Source organism: Bos indicus, chromosome 20, assembly GCF_029378745.1.
Source record: "Bos indicus isolate NIAB-ARS_2022 breed Sahiwal x Tharparkar chromosome 20, NIAB-ARS_B.indTharparkar_mat_pri_1.0, whole genome shotgun sequence".
NCBI classification, from domain to species: Eukaryota; Metazoa; Chordata; class Mammalia; order Artiodactyla; family Bovidae; genus Bos; species Bos indicus.
This window is the reverse complement of record NC_091779.1, coordinates 37,971,510-37,988,972: the sequence shown is the minus strand read 5'-3', so window position 1 is coordinate 37,988,972 and position 17,463 is coordinate 37,971,510. Positions and strand designations below refer to the sequence as shown.

Here is a 17,463-nt window from a genome sequence, read left to right as displayed (position 1 = left end):
GGCTGTTGGGCCCTTAACAACAGCAGCCCCAACAATAACAGCAGGTTTGATTTCTCGAGCATCTCCTAGGCGTGATCCTCCATAAACTGTCTCATTTAATCCAGTGTGTGTGTGTGTTCCTATTCCTGTTTTTCAGATGAGGTAACCTCTAGCTGATCAGAAGGGTCAGGTAAATGCAGACAGCTAGTGGGTTAGTGGCAAGGTTTGAATCCAGAATGCATGAGTGAAAACCTTTATACTTTAGAACAATTTATGTTTAAGCAGAAGAGCTTCTTTTATGTAACTAACTTATTTAGGTTAAAACCCCAATATAAAAATTGAGGGATGCAGTGTTTGATTAGTATTAAGCAGTGGTTCTCAACTGGGGACGGTTTTGCCTGCAAGAGGACATTTGGCAAGGTCTGGAAACATTTTTGATTGTCACAGCTATGGGGTTACTGGCATCTAGTGGGTAGAAGAAGCATCTGCCCACTAGATGCCATCTACACACTGGCTTCTAGTGGGCAGAAGCCAGGAATGCTGGTGAACAACGCACAGGACAGCAGAATAACACACAAAAAAGAATCTGGTCCTAAATGCCAATGCTGCCAAGGTTGAAAAACCCTGTAACAAACCCTCTGTGTTCATATTTATAACTTTTTTCAGTTCAGTCTAAGAGGACAGTGGGGTTTTTCAGATGAACACGGGCATTTAAAATCAAGGGTGATGTGTGACAGTTAAAGTTTTTATAAGCCTGAACACTCAGTTATGTGTGCTTCGTTTTATTTGTCTAATATTGACAGAATCTTGATTTGCAAAGATAAGTACAAACGGCAAGGGTTTTCTTTAATATTGAAGTGTAGTTGTTGTACAGTAATAATGTAAGTTACAGGTGTAGAAGAGTGATTTACAATTTTTAAAGGTTATATGCCACTTAAAGTTGTTCTAAAATATTGGCTGTATTCCTCGTGTTGTACAATCCTTGTAGCTTATTTTATACTTAGTAGTTTGTATCTCTTAATCACCTTCCCCTTTATTGCCTTAATCCCTCTCCTCTTCCTTCTCCCCTCTGGTAACCACTCGTTTGTCCTCTGTATCTGTGAATCTGCTTCTTTTTTGTTAGATCCATTACTTTGCCTGCAAGGCAGTATTCCTGGGTTTGATTCCTGGGTCGGGAAGATCTCTTGGAGAAGGAAATGGCAACCCCACTCCAGTATTCTTGCCTGGAGAATCCCATGAACAGAGGAGCCTGAAGGCTACAGCCCATGGGGTCGCAGGACACGACTTAGCAACTAAACCACCACTACGCATTAGTTTGTTGTCGTTTTTAGAGTCCCTGTATAAGCGATATCATATAGTAGTTGTTTTTGTCTCTTTTTTTAATGTTTATTTTTATTTATTTATTTGGCTGTGCCAGGTCTTAGTTGGCAAGCATGCAGGATCTTTAGTTGCAATGTGCTAACTCTTAACTTGTGGCATGTGGGATCTAGTTCCCTAACCAGGGATCAAACCCGGCCACCTGCATTGGGATCATGGACTCATAGCCACTGGAGCACCAGGGAAGTCCCCTGACTTATTTCACTTAGCATTTTAATAGCTTGCCCTCATGGTCTCAGGCGGCCTACACAAAGCCTCGTTAAGCCAGTGCACACCTCAGCCCTAACCTCATGTCTTGATGGTGGTATGAGCCCCTCTGAGTGTTTTTCTTATTTTTAACATACTCTAAAAGATTTGAACCAAATATTTGCAGAATGTATCTTCTTAAAATCTAAGCAGTATTTGAAAAGTACTCCTTCAGGACATGACCTATCCCCTGTGAGTCACGTATCCGAGGCTGTAGAAGATAGGAGCGGATTCTCCTAAGTGGTCAGAGATCGGAATCCTCTGCAGGTGCTTGAACCCAGATAACAAAGTGAGGGCTTTCTTTAGAGATCTGCAAAAGCAGCAATAGTGTTTTTCTTAACCACTCCCCTCCACACACAGTATTTCTAGTCTGCATTTTTTCCCCTTTAAACACAATTTTAAATCTGTTTGGAAGGGAGGTTCAAGAGGAAGGGGACATATGTATGCCTATGGCTGATTCATGTTGATGTAGGGCAGAAACCAATACAATATTGTAAATTAGTTATCCTCCAGTTAAAAATAAAAATTAAAAATATCTAGTTATAGTATTACATAGTCATTCTCAAATATGCCTAAAACATGTAAAAACACAAAAATCAATAATCCTACTAACATTTTGCTAGTCTTTTTTCCTGTTAAAAAGTGGCTTTTTAAAAAAATGGGACATAGAGTATGGAGTACTTTATAGTATGGTTTTATTTCAAGTAACCCCGTTTCAGTAGCTACACCACACATCATTTTCAGTGGCTATGTGATATTCCATCAGATATATTTGGAATAATTTATTGATTCATTCAGAACTTACTCAGTTGATCTCCTTGTAACGAATGTTGAGAGTCTTTACAGTTTCTCCCTTTATAAACAACTGTCTTATGGACAGAAACAAACTGTTGAGTGCATTTCTAAGTGGAGTTGCCAGGCCAAGGATTAGGCTTCATTATCAAGCTTTGGATAGTTCTTGCCAAGTTGCCTTCCAAGGACTTTAAATTCCCATGAGGGAGCATCCTCTTTGCATTGAATCCCATCCGTGGTTCTTCTCTCTTCATCCCCAGGGGAAGACGGCCTTGTGTACATTTCTGCTCATACCTGAACCTCCCACTTCTTTATTCAGAGTTTTTCTGTAATGAACCAAGGTTCTGGGTGTAAGGTCGAGAAACTCAGCTGTAGGCAAGCTACTGTAAATTGTTTCCACGTTTGGCTTAAAACTCTTAAAACTCTTTTCTGTGTTCCTCTGAAAAAGAACAAATCGCCTTTCTACTCAGTTTTGGCAGGAATGATAGGTGGTAAAATCCCCTGGACACATTCAGGGTGAGGATAGGACACAGAGTAGGAGTTGAAGTGTTAGTGTCCTTAAGTATACAATGGGAATTCAAGAATTTTTAAATGGATATTTTTAACAACGGTACACGCTATTTCACTGTGTAGAAGACAATACAGATTTTGTGTTTTACCTCCAAGACCAGTGACAGACCATCTGGATTCAGGTACCCACTCTGTCATTCACTGGGTAGCCTTGAGCAATTTGCTTAACCTTGCTGTTCCTCCATTTCTCAATAAAATGGAGATAATAGTAGTACCTTACCTCTTAGCATTAGAGTGAGCAATAAATGATGTAATACGTGTGCAAGGCATTTAATCATTCTCGGCACGTAGTGAGAGCTCAGTAACTGTTGGCTCCTGGTGTTTATATTCCTCACCCACCCACTGTTCCACCCTTTCTGTGGAGCAGTGGCTGAGCACAGAATGAGGTTGGGAGGACCTAGCTTTGGGTCTTAGATTTACTTGGACTTCTCTAGCGAAAAATGTCTCTCTTCTAAAATGACAAGTTAGATTAGGTAGTTTCTAAGATCCCTTCTTACTCCAGTGAAATGAAGGAGACGGTGAAGAGGAATCTTGGCAGTCACTACTGGTTCCTAACTCTACCCACCAAAGAAAGACAGGACTTAAACAAGGGCTGAAGACAGAGACTAACCAGGTTCATCCCCCAAGGTTTAATTCTTTCCCAGGTGGGAAGACTGTATCTGATTGTGGATTTTGTGGTTGGCTAGTGAGATGATGGGTCACTCAGAACTATGTTGTGCAGCTCTTGAGACAAATGTCTGTTGAGCCCCTATAACGCACAAAACCCAGTTCTAAACTTGAGACATGTGGCCTTGAACAAAACAGAGAAAGTCATCCTTGTGAAGCTTCCATTCTGGTGGGGAATCCAGACAATCAGCAAGGAACTAAATATGGTGAAAGGAGGTGGAAACACAAGGAGGAAAAGTTTAAAGCAGGGTGCTCAGGTAGAGTGTAGCAGGAAGGGGGCTGCTTTCAGATGGAATGGCCAAAGAGAAGAGCTCCCTGAGGAAGTGAGATTTAACCACAGACCTGAAAGAGTGATACGTAGATATGTAAGGAAAGAACATTCTAGAACTAAGGACCAGCAGGTGCCTTTGGAGGAAAGCCACATATGCTACTTTATAATCAGAAAATGAATCAATAGATGTTATTTATTTTTTTAAATAGACAAACTTTATTAAATGTTTGAGATTTTTTTTTTCCTCTCCGTATGGAAGCCAGCTTGGGAGAGGGAGCGAGGAGCTCAGTGTTAGGAGATGAGATAGCTGGGGGCTTTCTTGGCCAAGGCAGAAGCTCTGTTTCCCTTGTTTTCCTGGGTAAGATGGGAAGCCATTGAAGTATTTCGAACAGGAATGCAATGATCTGACTCACCTTTGAAAAGTCCCCTTGCGGAGCTGTGCCAGGGAAAGGCCGCTGGAGACTTGGTGGTCACATTTGAGGAAGTAAGAAATGATTGATTTCAGATGCATTTTGAAAGCTAACCCAAGGGGACTGGGTAACAGATGGGGTGTGGGATGTGAGGAAACAGTTTGAGTAGGACTCCCAGGGTTTGGGCCCCAGCAATCAATGAAGTTCGTACTTACTAAGATGGGGAAGACTTTGGGGAAGGAGAGATTGAGGGGAGAAATCAAGCATTTGGTTTTAGGCATAAATGTGAGATGCTTATCACATAGCCCAGTGAGTGTGTGCAGGAGGTTGAAAATGCAAGTCTAGGATTCAAACAAGGGGATGCAGCTGGAGATGTAGCTGTGAGAAAGAAAAAAAGAACCCTCAAACAGAAATAAAATTTGCCCATTTTTTTAAAGTAAATAACACTCACTTGATGCATTTTCTGATTGCAAAGTATCACATGGGACTTTCTTCCAAATTCTGAAAAGGTGTTTGTGATCCCACCACCCTTGGTAATTGCACTTAACATTTGGATGTATTTTCTTCCAGCCTTCCAACCCCCAACCCCCTTCCTTTCTATGTGTAAATTTGTGTGTAAATATATATGTTTGTGTGTTTAAATTGAGATTATCATGCATTATATATATTTTGTTTTCAGTATACAATGTATCCTGAGTTATTTTTTCATTTTGTAAAGTGTTATTAAATAGCTTTTTAATGGCTGTTATTAGCATTGTGTTCCATAGAATGGATGAAGGTTGACCTATTAAACTAACGAGGGAAGGGGGCTTTTATAACTGTCACTACAGTGAATATCTTAGTGCGTGTATGCCTCCTTGTGTTTCCACCTCCTTTCATCATATTTAGTTCCTTGCTGATTGTCGCAAAGAGTCAGACAGGAATGAAGCAACCCTATGGACTGTAGGGTCCTTGGGATTCTCCAGGCAAGAATACTGGTGTGGGTTGCTTTGCCCACCTGCAGGGATCTTCCCAACCTAGGGATGGACTTGTGTGTCTTGTCTCCTGCCTTGGTAGGCAGGTTCTTTACCACTAGTACCACCTGGGATCTCTGATTACTTTTCTAAAAGTGGAATCACTGAGCCAAAGAGCAAAGTGTGTTATGCCCTGAAAACTTTTTTTTAAAAGAAAGATCAGTTCACCCTCAAAATATGAGGTCTTCTGAAAGGCTGCATAAAATTAAATATGCACTTTTAGTGTAGGGGCACCTGCTTTATGATACTTCATCAATTCTGGGTATTGTAATAGGATTTGTTTTTCATGTCACAGCACACAAAAAAATACTTGGCATTTCTTGCTCCATTTTTATTATGTTATATTTTATGCAGTATCTTTATATTTTTTACCCATGTTATATTTTTTTATACTCTTAATATACTATTTTTTATACTGTTAATTGCCAACATCCACTGGATCATGGAAAAAAAAGCAAGAGAGTTCCAGAAAATCATCTATTTCTGCTTTATTGACTATGCCAAAGCCTTTGTGTGAATCACAATAAACTGTGGAAAATTCTGAAAGAGATGGGAATAGCAGACCACCTGGCCTGCCTCTTGAGAAACCTATATGTAGGTCAGGAAGCAACAATTAGAACTGGACATGGAACAACAGACTGGTTCCAAATAGGAAAAGGAGTACGTCAAGGTTGTATATTGTCACCCTGCTTATTTAACTTCTATGCAGAGTACATCATGAGAAACGCTGGACTGGAAGAAGCACAAGCTGGAATCAAGATTGCCGGGAGAAATATCAATAACCTCAGATATGCAGATGACACCACCCTTATGGCAGAAAGTGAAGAGGAACTAAAAAGCCTCTTGATGAAAGTGAAAGAGGAGAGTGAAAAAGTTGGCTTAAAGCTCAACATTCAGAAAACGAAGATCACGGCATCTGGTCCCATCACTTCATGGGAAATAGATGGGAAAACAGTGGAAACAGTGTCAGACTTTATTTTTGGGGGGCTCCAAAATCACTGCAGATGGTGACTGCAGCCATGAAATTAAAAGACGCTTACTCCTTGGAAGGAAAGTTATGACCAACCTAGATAGCATATTCAAAAGCAGAGACATTACTTTGCCAACAAAGGTTCGTCTAGTCAAGGCTATGGTTTTTCCGGTGGTCATGTATGGATGTGAGAGTTGTACTGTGAAGAAAGGTGAGCGCCAAGGAATTGATGCTTTTGAACTGTGGTGTTGGAGAAGACTCTTGAGAGTCCCATGGACTGCAAGGAGATCCAACCAGTCCATTCTAAAGGAGATCAGTCCTAGGTGTTCTTTGGAAGGAATGATGCTAAAGCTGAAACTCCAGTACTTTGGCCACCTCATGCGAAGAGTTGACTCATTGGAAAAGACTGATGCTGGGAGGGATTGGGAGCAGGAGGAGAAGGGGATGACAGAGGCTGAGATGGCTGGATGGCATCACTGTCTCAATGGACATGAGTCTGAATGAACTCCAGGAGTTGGTGATGGACAGGGAGGCCTGGCATGCTGCGATTCATGGGGTCACAAAGAGTCGGACACGACTGAGCGACTGAACTGAACTGAACTGAACTGCCTTATGATCCAGCAATCCCACTGCTGGGCATACACACTGAGGAAACCAGAAGGGAAAGAGACACGTGTACCCCAATGTTCATCGCAGCACTGTTTATAATAGCCAGGACATGGAAGCAACCTAGATGCCCATCAGCAGATGAATGGATAAGAAAGCTGTGGTACATATACACAATGGAGTATTACTCAGCCATTAAAAAGAATACATTTGAATCAGTTCTAATGAGATGGATGAAACTGGAACCTATTACACAGAGTGAAGTAAGCCAGAAAAAAAAAACACCAATACAGTATACTAACGCGTATATATGGAATTTAGAAAGGTGGTAACAATAACCCTGTATATGAGACAGCAAAGGAGACACTGATGTATAGAACAGTCTTTTGGACTCTGTGGGAGAGGGCAAGGGTGGGATGATTTGGGAGAATGGCATTGAAACATGTATAATATATATGAAACGAGTCGCCAGTCCAGGTTCGATGCACGATACTGGATGATTGGGGCTGGTGCACTGGGACGACCCTGAGGGAGGGTATGGGGAGGGAGGAGGGAGGAGGGTTCAGGATGGGGAACACAGGTATACCTGTGGCGGATTCATTTTGATATTTGGCAAAACTAATACAATATTGTAAAGTTTAAAGATAAAATTTTAAAAAAAAACATGAACTCTATTGGAAACATTTATTCCCAGTTTTCTGATACCACTTTATTTCTGCTTGTATTCTGTTTTGTTTTAACATGGTAGAGTTTTTAAAGATTTATGTAGTAAATTATCATTGTCTCCTTTTTGTTTTTTTTTTTTCTTTATGTTTAGAAACGCGTTACTGATCCCAAGATCCAGTGAATAAATTATTCATTTTTGCATTTGGACGTTTTTAATAACGTGGAATTAATTTGGATGTTTTATTTGAGTTGAAGTTAATTTTCTCTAGTTGTAGTAGCCATATTATTTTTTAATAATCTATGATGTTCCTCCACTGGTTTGGAGTGCTACTTTTTGATATTTGTGTATATATATTGTGCTATTTGATTTTGCTTTTTGCTGTTGTGAACTGGACTTCCCCCTACCTCTTTTCATCTAGCTATTGCTGGCACACAGGTAAGCTATGGAGTTTCTTATCCAGTCATTTTACACAATTAGTTGTCTTACTATTGCTAGTAGTTTTTCAGATGATTTCTTGTGTTTCCTGGGTAGAAAGTCTTACATGGCAAGATGATAATTTTTTTTTTCTAATAGTGAATAACTCTAATTGCACTATGAATTTCCAGCACAATGTGAAATGTATGGACAGCAAGTATCCTTGTGTGATTCCTCATTTGATAGTGACCATCTTTTTATTTATTTATTTATTTTGCTAGATGTCTCTACCTTAGTTGGAAGATGTCCCAATCTTGTCCACCTAGACTTAAGGTATGTTTTTATTTTTTTTTTAAACAAAAAAATTTTAATGAAAATTCATGATTTTTTATTGAACAAGGAAAGAATCTTACTTTGTTGAACTGAAGGAACTGAATGAATGATAAGCTGTTCCTATCTTCATCTGGGATTGATGGATAGATTTTTAATTTTTTCTTCTGTTTTGTTACAGCGATAGTGTCATGCTGAAAAATGACTGCTTTCCAGAATTTTACCAACTCAACTACCTCCAACACCTGTCACTCAGTCGGTGCTATGACATAATACCTGAAACTTTACTGTGAGTACTCTTGTTTCTTAAAATGAGCAGAGGGCAGGGGCCAAAAGAGATGTCACTTGGTGTTAAAATCCGTTATTATTAACAGCAGATGTTTAAAGCTTAAACATCAAATTAATGTATCACAAACTAGTTAGGAAGGACTAGCAAAATAGAAGAACCAAGGCAAGATGTTTTGCTTAAAACGTCTGGTAAAGTTGAGTTGATTGAGGTAGTTTACTAAACATTTATTTGGCTGTGAACTGGTCTAAATATTAGAATACTGTTCAAGTACTTGAGGAGAACTTAGAAAAGCAGAAGACAGCCTTTAGTCTCAGGAAGCTCAGAGTATAACAGGAGGAGGCAGACCGTGTGTGTATATGTGTTTCTGAAATTTTTCAGATCAACTAGTTAAGTCCAAAAACCTTCATCTGAGCTTAGAGGGAAAGTTCTACAGTCTCCTAGTGGTGTCTGTCCCAGAGGCCAAGGAATGGGGAAAAATAAAAATATGTAAGTAGTAAATATTATAAGAGTGATGTTCTCTTTGAGGAGGAGGGAGATTAAGATCCAGAAGAGTGAAGTAAAAGCTTACTTACCCAAAGCTGAATAGTGAGTTACTGACTGAACTGGATGTATGTCTCAGATCTCCTGGACACGTGCAGAATAGTCTATATCTAATCTGGTAGCTCTTTTAGGGGTTGATTTTGTACTGCTCAGCAACTTCCACAAAATCAAAGCAATGCTAACAAAAGAGGAATCGGATCCATCTTGCTTTTAAGAAGTGCCATACCCAAGTCATCCTAGGAATATCATCTCTTTAGCTTTAAGAAGTTTTCCTATATTTCAAAGGGCTGCAGAGTTTTTCGTCATGTCATATATAAGTGTATAGCAATTTTATTAGAAACTACAAGGAGTCAGTATCTTGGATTTGGCCTGGTGTCCTTCTTCCTCATCGCCTAAATGACCCTGCTGACCTTGTTTACGCTCACTATCCACATGAAGGTAATCAAGCTGATTCCTACCAAAGAAGGGTGTTGAATTTGAGCACAGAATTTACGTAGTCCTCAAATTACTAGTTTGGGTCTTGTAAGTTAGTTTCAAGTATTAATGAATACAGAAAACGAACTTATGGGTGCCAGGGGTAAAGGATAATTAGGGACTTTGGGAAGGTCATGTACACACTACTATATTTAAAATGGATAACCAACAAGGACCTTTTGTATAGCACAGGGAACTCTGCTCAGTGTTATGTGCCAGGCTGGATGGCAGGAGGGTTTGGGGGAGAATGGATACATGTATATGTGTGGCTGAGTCCCTTTGCTGTTCACCTGAAACTATTATACCACAATATTGTTAATCAGCTATACCCCAATACAAAAGAAAAAGTTTAAAGTTTGGAACAAAAAAGAAAAAAAGAATTAATGAATATAGCAGCAGCCAGGACATGGAAGCGATGATGAATCAGCAGATGAATGGATAAAGAAGATGTGGTACATATGTACAGTTGACTATTACTCAGCCATAAAAAAGAATGAAATAGTGCCATTTGCAGCAACATGGATGGACACAGAGATTATCATACTAAGTAAATCAGAGAAAGACAAATATCATATCACATATATGTAGAATCTAAAAAAATAATACAACTGAACTTATCTACAGAATAGGAACAGACTCACAGACATTGAAAACAAGCTTATGGCTATCAAAGGGGAAAGGGTGGAGGGAGAGGGATAAATTAGGAGTTTGAGATTAACAGATATACACTACATATATAAAACAGATCAACAACAAGGACTTAACTGTATAGCAACGGGGAACTGTATTCAGTTTCTTATAGTAACCTGTAATGGAAAAGAATCTGAAAATGAAATATGTATGTGTGTGTGTATATATATATATATATATATGTACATATACATGTATATATAGCTGAATTAGTTTGCTGTACACCAAAAACTAACACATTAAAAATCAACTATGTTGCAATTTAAAGAAAAAGAATTAAAAAGAATGAATAGATCAGACACTTCAGCTATATAGAGTTAACTCATAGAATTAGGGAATCCAGTAATTAACATCTTTAATAAAGCACTGTAGTTAATCCTTAGGGCTCAGGGTCTCAGCTGGTGTCTCATTTGGAAAAGCACTGCATAAAAGAGATGCCAATATTTAGTTGCAGGGCTCTCAGATGTTGGTGGAGAAGGCGATGGCACCCCACTCCAGTACTCTCACCTGGAAAATCCCATGGATGGAGGAGCCTGGTGGGCTGTAGCCCATGGGGTCGCAAAGAGTTGGACACGACTGAGCGACTTCCCTTTCACTTTTCACTTTCATGCATTGGAGAAGGAAATGACAACCCACTCCAGTATTCTTGTCTGGAGAATCCCAGGCACGGGGGAGCCTGGTGGGCTGCCGTCTATGGGGTCACACAGAGTCGGACACGACTGAAGTGACTTAGCAGCAGCAGCAGCAGATGTTGGGGCTTAAATTCATATACATGCAACTCTTATTAAAATCCCCTGCCACTTGAATTTTCTAGCATCCAGAACTCCTAGGAGTCTGGAGTGTCTAACCTGAAAAGGTTTCTCTGTTAACAGTTGTTTCCCACCCTTGCCATTTGAGCTTTAGCTGCATTGTCTGTGCATCTCCCTTGGGAGTACACTGATCATTCTTTTCTGCTTGTTTTTCTCAAGAGAATCTACTTATGTGTCTTACTTTTGTTCTTTCTCTCCAAAGAGTAAGAAGTTAAGCAGGAAATACCTATTCACTTGAGCAGATGCTAAGGGGAGGCTGTGAGCCTTCATATTTTTATATTTATATCCATTGGGATGATAATACTCGCACAGTCATCTGCAGGCAGTGTGACTTGACGGGTCAGAGCATGGATCTGAAGTCACAGACCCAGGTGCGAACCCTGACTGCACTGTAACCAATTTGTCTAAATATTACCTTGAAATAAGGGAAGCAGAGGTATCAGTTTAGTAACAAGTCAGACCATCAGAATACAGTGAAAACAGACAGAAGAAAGATGCTGTCCTTGAACCTTAAGGTAAAAAGAGTATGTTTCTTAAGACATAAAGTGAACAGTATACTGGTTTACCTTGTGAATTCATTAAGATGAGTTTGCTGGTACCCTATCCTTAAACATTTCTCCAGGTAAAATGTATATGAAATGCATAGTAAGAGTTCTAGGATCTTCAATAATTTCCAGAAAGCTATTTATGCTAAAAAAAATTTTCATTTCTTAGAAGTGGTAACATAAAATTTGAGTGTCTTTCTTTTGTACTGATAATGCTTTGAAATACTTGGCAAACTAGATATTTTATCCTCAGGACACACCCTCCTTATATTTATTCCCTTCCTTATTAATTGGTCTGATTTCTCTTGTATTTCTCATTAATGGAAAAAACTGAAGCTGGAGATAGTAATCTGAGATTAAGAGAAACTAAAGAAATAATAATACTTGCAGGAGAGTTTTAAGTTGAGGAATTTAAGGTTTTATAAGGAGAATAAGATTGCTGGGAGAAATATCAACAATAGATATGCAGATGATACCTCCATAATGGCAGAAAGTGAAGAGGAACAGAAGAGCTTCCAATGAGGGTGGAAGAGGAAAGTGTAAAAGAGGAGAGTGGCTTAAAACTCAACATTCAAAAGATGACGGCATCCAGTCCCATCACTTCATGGCAAGTAGTTGGGGAAACGATGAAAACAGTGACAGATTTTATTTTCTTGGGCCCCAAAATCACTGCAGATGGTGACTGCAGCCGTGAAATTAAAAGATGCTTGCTCCTTAGAAGAAAAGCTATGACAAACCTAGACAGAGTATTAAAAGGCAGAGACGTCACTTTGCCAACAAAGATCAATCTAGTCAAAGCTATGGTTTTTCCAGTAGTCATGTATGAATATGAGAGTTGGACCCTAAAGAAAGCTGAGCACCGAAGAATTGATGCTTTTGAACTGTGGTGTTGGAGAAGACTCTTGAGAGTCCCTTGGACAGCAAGGAGATCAAACCAGTCCGTCCTAAAGGAAACCAACCCTGAATATTGGAAGGACTTATGCCGAAGCTGAAACTCCAATACTTTGGTTACCTGATGCGAAGGGTCAGCTCACCGGAAAAGACCCTGATGCTGGGAAAGATTGGGGGAGGAGAGAAAGGGGTGACAGAGAACGAGATGGTTGGATGGTATCACCTGACTCAGTGGACGTGAGTTTGAGCAGACTCAGGGAGACAGTGAAGGAAGGGAAGCCTGGTGTGCTTCCAGGCTCATGGGGTCTCAAAGAGTGGAACACGACTTAGCGACTGAACAGTGAACAGCAAAGGAGTGAACCTGGTCAAACAGTTTATAAATACCTTTTCTTTACTAACTAACTAGAGACACTTAAGACCTTATCAGTGTCATTTTATACTGAAGTTAGAAATAATGACTCTCAAACTATTCGTTTCTATTTACTCTCCTTTAGTTTACTTTTCAGTCTCTTCCATGAAGTTTTCAAAGAGATACTTGGGTACGTTCTCTGCTGTGCTGTAGGTGATACACATACAAGAGGCTTGTTTTGGGGGGGGGGTGGGGGGTCTCCTTAAAATCTTAAAGACTTCCTGGTTTTATTGGCTTGGGAATGGTCATTCATCCACCATCTATCATATTCTGCTCACTCCTTTCTCACATGTAACACCTGAGTGTCTTCTAAGTGTCTAATATAATTTCCTTCCTCACCAAGGCTTTTACAAAGTGCTGTTGCGAAAACATTTGCTTTTCTGTCGTCTGCCATCCCTCTTCACTCCCACCTCTAGTTTCTTGTTTTAAATACTCTCCACTGCAGAATGTCTTACAACTTGGCTAATCTAGAGATCCCAGAATCTGGATTCTCATGGATATTACAAAGTTCTCATATACTCAGATTTTATATAAGAGAAATTTAAGATTGGGCCAGATTGCTATCATCTTCAGTGACGGTAAGTATAAACATCTGTATATGCTGACATCTCCTTATACTCTTGTTTCCATTTCAGAGATTAGCTTACTTGATGAACAATAGCAATTTGTTCTTGCTGATTTTCTTTTACATCCAGATCTAACTGCCCCCTTAGGAACACCAAGCATGTTTATTTCATTTGGTTAGTACTTTTATTTTCTAAATTACCCTTCCTCTTGTATTCAACCAGTATATGTTAACATCTGTGGTGTTTAAAACTCTCCTAAATGTAGAATAAATACACTTAGATGGGGAGTGAGAGCAGGAGTAGTATGGAAGGTCTTAAGGCGAGTAGATGGTTTGAGTTCTGTAAACGTGAGGGAGGCATCATCGATTTCAAACAGGGGAAGGACTTAATCTGAGCTAGGCTTTATGAGGATGGCCTTGGTCATTGGTATATACACTAAGCTGAGAGGAGGAAAGATTAGGGGCAAGCTGACAATTACTCTAAGGAAGGTTTATTTTTTAAGTAATTATTGACAGTATGAAAATATAAAGGATGCTTCTTATTCTAGGGAATTGATTTTCTCATTGATCTGCCGTGGGATTTTGTTGAAACTCCAAACTAAATATTCCCTTTCCTGAGACTTTGGACTGTGTGTCCCAACCTGGAGTAAATATAGATCAGAGAGATGAATTTCTAAGCCTGTAGACCTAGGGTAAGAAGAAAGAATCATTACCAAAGCATATTTGCTTTGGGAAAACAGGATCCCTTTTTTGTGCACCAGAATCTCACTGTTGACATAGTTCAGTTCAGTTCAGTTCAGTTCAGTTGCTCAGTCATGTCCAACTCTTTGCGACCCCATGAATCGCAGCACGCCAGGCCTCCCTGTCCATCACCAACTCCCGGAGTTCACTCAGACTCACATCCATCGAGTCAGTGATGCCATCCAGCCATCTCATCCTCTGTCGTCCCCTTCTCCTCCTGCCCCCAATCCCTCCCAGCATCAGAGTCTTTTCCAATGAGTCAACTCTTCGCATGAGGTGGCCAAAGTACTGGAGTGTCAGCTTTAGCATCATTCCTTCCAAAGAAATCCCAGGGCTAATCTCCTTCAGAATGGACTGGTTGGATCTCCTTGCAATCCAAGGGACTCTCGGTTTCACTTAATGTGAAATACCTAGGAAGATAACTGGCTTCTGTGTGTCAGAAAGAAAAAAAGGGAATATGTAGAGAAGTAAAATGTTTATTGTGTCTATCTGCACCTGACACACAACCTTAAAATAGTATCATGAAGTCACCGTTAGGTTTCATCATATGTAATGGACTTGTTGACTATTAACCACTACTTGGAAGTCACTAACTCTGCTCACATCTCCTTTCAAGTGGGCAGGCCTTGTTCAAATAAAGATCAAGTCCATATCCTTAAGTGGCATGTAACCTTTCGTGACTCCAGCTTATGCCATAGTAAAACATTTACTTTTCCCATCACTAGCTTGCTGGCTTCCCCTCCCAACACAGTGACATTTTTCAATATAAACCAAGAGTAGGGGCGGGGGGTGGGAGGGGAGGAGGAATATAAACCAAGAATGGAGAAAGAAAGAAAATATGTTTGGATTTTAAATAAACCTAGGAGTTTTTTGGTTATTAGAAATTCAACGAAATGCACTTATGTGTTTCCTAAGGCCGTATTGCCCAAGCTGTGGCCTGTGCTTTGTGGTTTGATTCACCTTTGCTGTTCCCTCGAATCATTGATTGCAAATTATGTCTTCAGTTTGTATCGTATAAAATATGATACAGTGTGTAAAAATTGGATCATGTAACTCTAGTGGCAGTTACCATAGATACTGCTACTCTGAAAGTCTCTCTTTTCCTTTCCAGTGAACTTGGAGAAATTCCCACATTAAAAACACTACAAGTCTTTGGAATCGTACCAGACGGTACCCTTCAATTGTTAAAGGAAGCCCTCCCTCATCTACAGATTAATTGCTCCCATTTCACCACCATCGCCAGGCCGACCATTGGCAACAAGAAGAACCAAGAGATATGGGGCATCAAATGCCGACTGTCACTGGAGAAGCCCAGTTGCCTATGAATCCTCTATTGCAAGATGGTGTCTCCTCTTTTCTTTGAACAGGGAAAGTAAGCAGGAAGCCCAATTGTGGAGAGCTCAGCTATTTTTATTCATGGTTTTCCATTGCCTTCCTTCTACAAGTATATTAGAGAACCATTGGAGACAGAAAACTATGAAGTGTTGCTTTTTAGAACTGACTATGAAAGCTTTTATCACTGCTATACCCTTAAGAGCCTCAGCTCTACGCTTTTTGAAATTTTAGGGAGAGTGAGCCTATAATTTCAAGATACCTTAAATAGCAAAATTTGAACCACGTCTTCCAAGTGCCATTCTTCATAAATCTATTTAGAATCAAGCTTAAAAATCGCCACCAGCAAATCATTTTCATAGCCGATATGGCAACTGAACATTCTTCTATTTAATTTTTCAGCACTGCTTTATTATAAGACATAGGTTGCAAAAAATAATAAGCTATTTGTATTGTAAGCTGAAAAGAATGAGAATCATAGAGTAGATCTGCAGCAATCTCTTCTGAGGATGGCAAGAAAAATAGACATTTCAACTGCGCCTTTAGATTTGCAGTCAGGTTGATGGAAACAAATAGCCCCAGGTCATTCACCTTAAAACCTAAATAAAGAAACAAACAGTTGGCCAACCAGAGGTGTAGAATTGGTATAGAATGTAAAGGCTCAAGAGACAGTTTTCTATGACAGTTAACCTGGGGTATCCTCTAATGCACATTAATGAAGTCTCCTTTATGTACAGTTGGGAAGGTCCCCTGGAGGAGGAAATGGCAACCCACTCCAGTATTTTTGCCTAGAGAATCCCATGAACAGAGGAGCCTGGCGGGCTACAGTCCATGGGGTCGCAAAAAGTCGAACACGACTGGGCGACTACTTTTATTTCCTTTATGTACTGTGTTCGCAGCGTTCTGAATTAGCTGAGGAAATTGAATTGTGGACTTCTGACTTTATGATCAAATTATGTTAACGTGGGTTCTTTAGCTTTTAAGATGACTTTGTTTTAGAGAGGTAGGAACCAGTCATTCTTTGATTCTTGAAATGTTGGATGGAATCCTGAACCGCAGATGCCTGCGTTTTCCTTTTTGCTAAGGTTCTCAAAGTTATTTTTACTCTGGAATCAAGTATTTTAAATTGTCTTTTTTTTTTTAATTTTATTTTAATGGCCTCTCACAATGATTGTTTCTAGCAACCTGTTTTATAAAGTTCTGGACCTGGAGTTCCCTAAGAACTGCATGTTCCTTTCAATTAGGAATATACACTAGAAGAAGGTGTATGTTCCATGCAGTTTCAGAGCAATAAGCACAGCTGGCACATGCATAAAAGTTAAGACTTGGGTGCTGAACCTTTTGATAGCATCAGTGATTTTTTTTTAATGATACATAGAAGCAAAAGGACTAAATTCTACTTAAAAAAAAAAAAAAACACTAACTTCTTGTTTAAATCAATGACCTTCCCATATATTCAAAATGGAGCAAAAAGCCCAAACTCATCATTTCTATTAACATTGCTTTTTTTTAAAAATCAGATCTTTGAAATGTTATAAACAATGGTATGAAGTGCCCTTATCTGCTCAAACCTAAGGAAGAACATTTTTATAAAGTAGTGTTACACAGGAAATGATTAGGTTTCAATTTTGTAGTAGTTTAAAAGTGCTACATACTACTTGAAATTATTGTTTACAGATTAGTGACACGGGCTGGAGGGAGGATCCGGTTGGCCTCTTATTTCCGGATACCCTCACACATACAGTACTTCGAAACTCAAGTCCAGCCATAAGCTATTTTGCTAACATGTCAGAGTAATCTGTATTTTTGTATGTGATTTCTACTTTTATAGATTTGTTTTAAAATAAAACATTTTTATAAAAATGAA

General features: G+C 39.4%; 1 protein-coding gene across 4 annotated transcripts in view; it reads left to right on the top strand.

Annotated features, from left to right (window-relative positions):
• The window catches only part of SKP2 (S-phase kinase associated protein 2), a 39,315-nt gene extending 21,852 nt beyond the window's left edge, over window positions 1-17,463 (top strand). For all 4 annotated transcript variants that reach the window (XM_019982870.2, XM_019982872.2, XM_070774762.1 and 1 more), the window contains 3 exons: window positions 8,263-8,314; window positions 8,493-8,600; window positions 15,376-17,463. In XM_019982870.2, coding sequence (XP_019838429.2) covers window positions 8,263-8,314; window positions 8,493-8,600; window positions 15,376-15,589 — 374 coding nt within the window. In that variant the 3' untranslated portion in view covers window positions 15,590-17,463. The remainder of the gene's footprint in view (window positions 1-8,262; window positions 8,315-8,492; window positions 8,601-15,375) is intronic.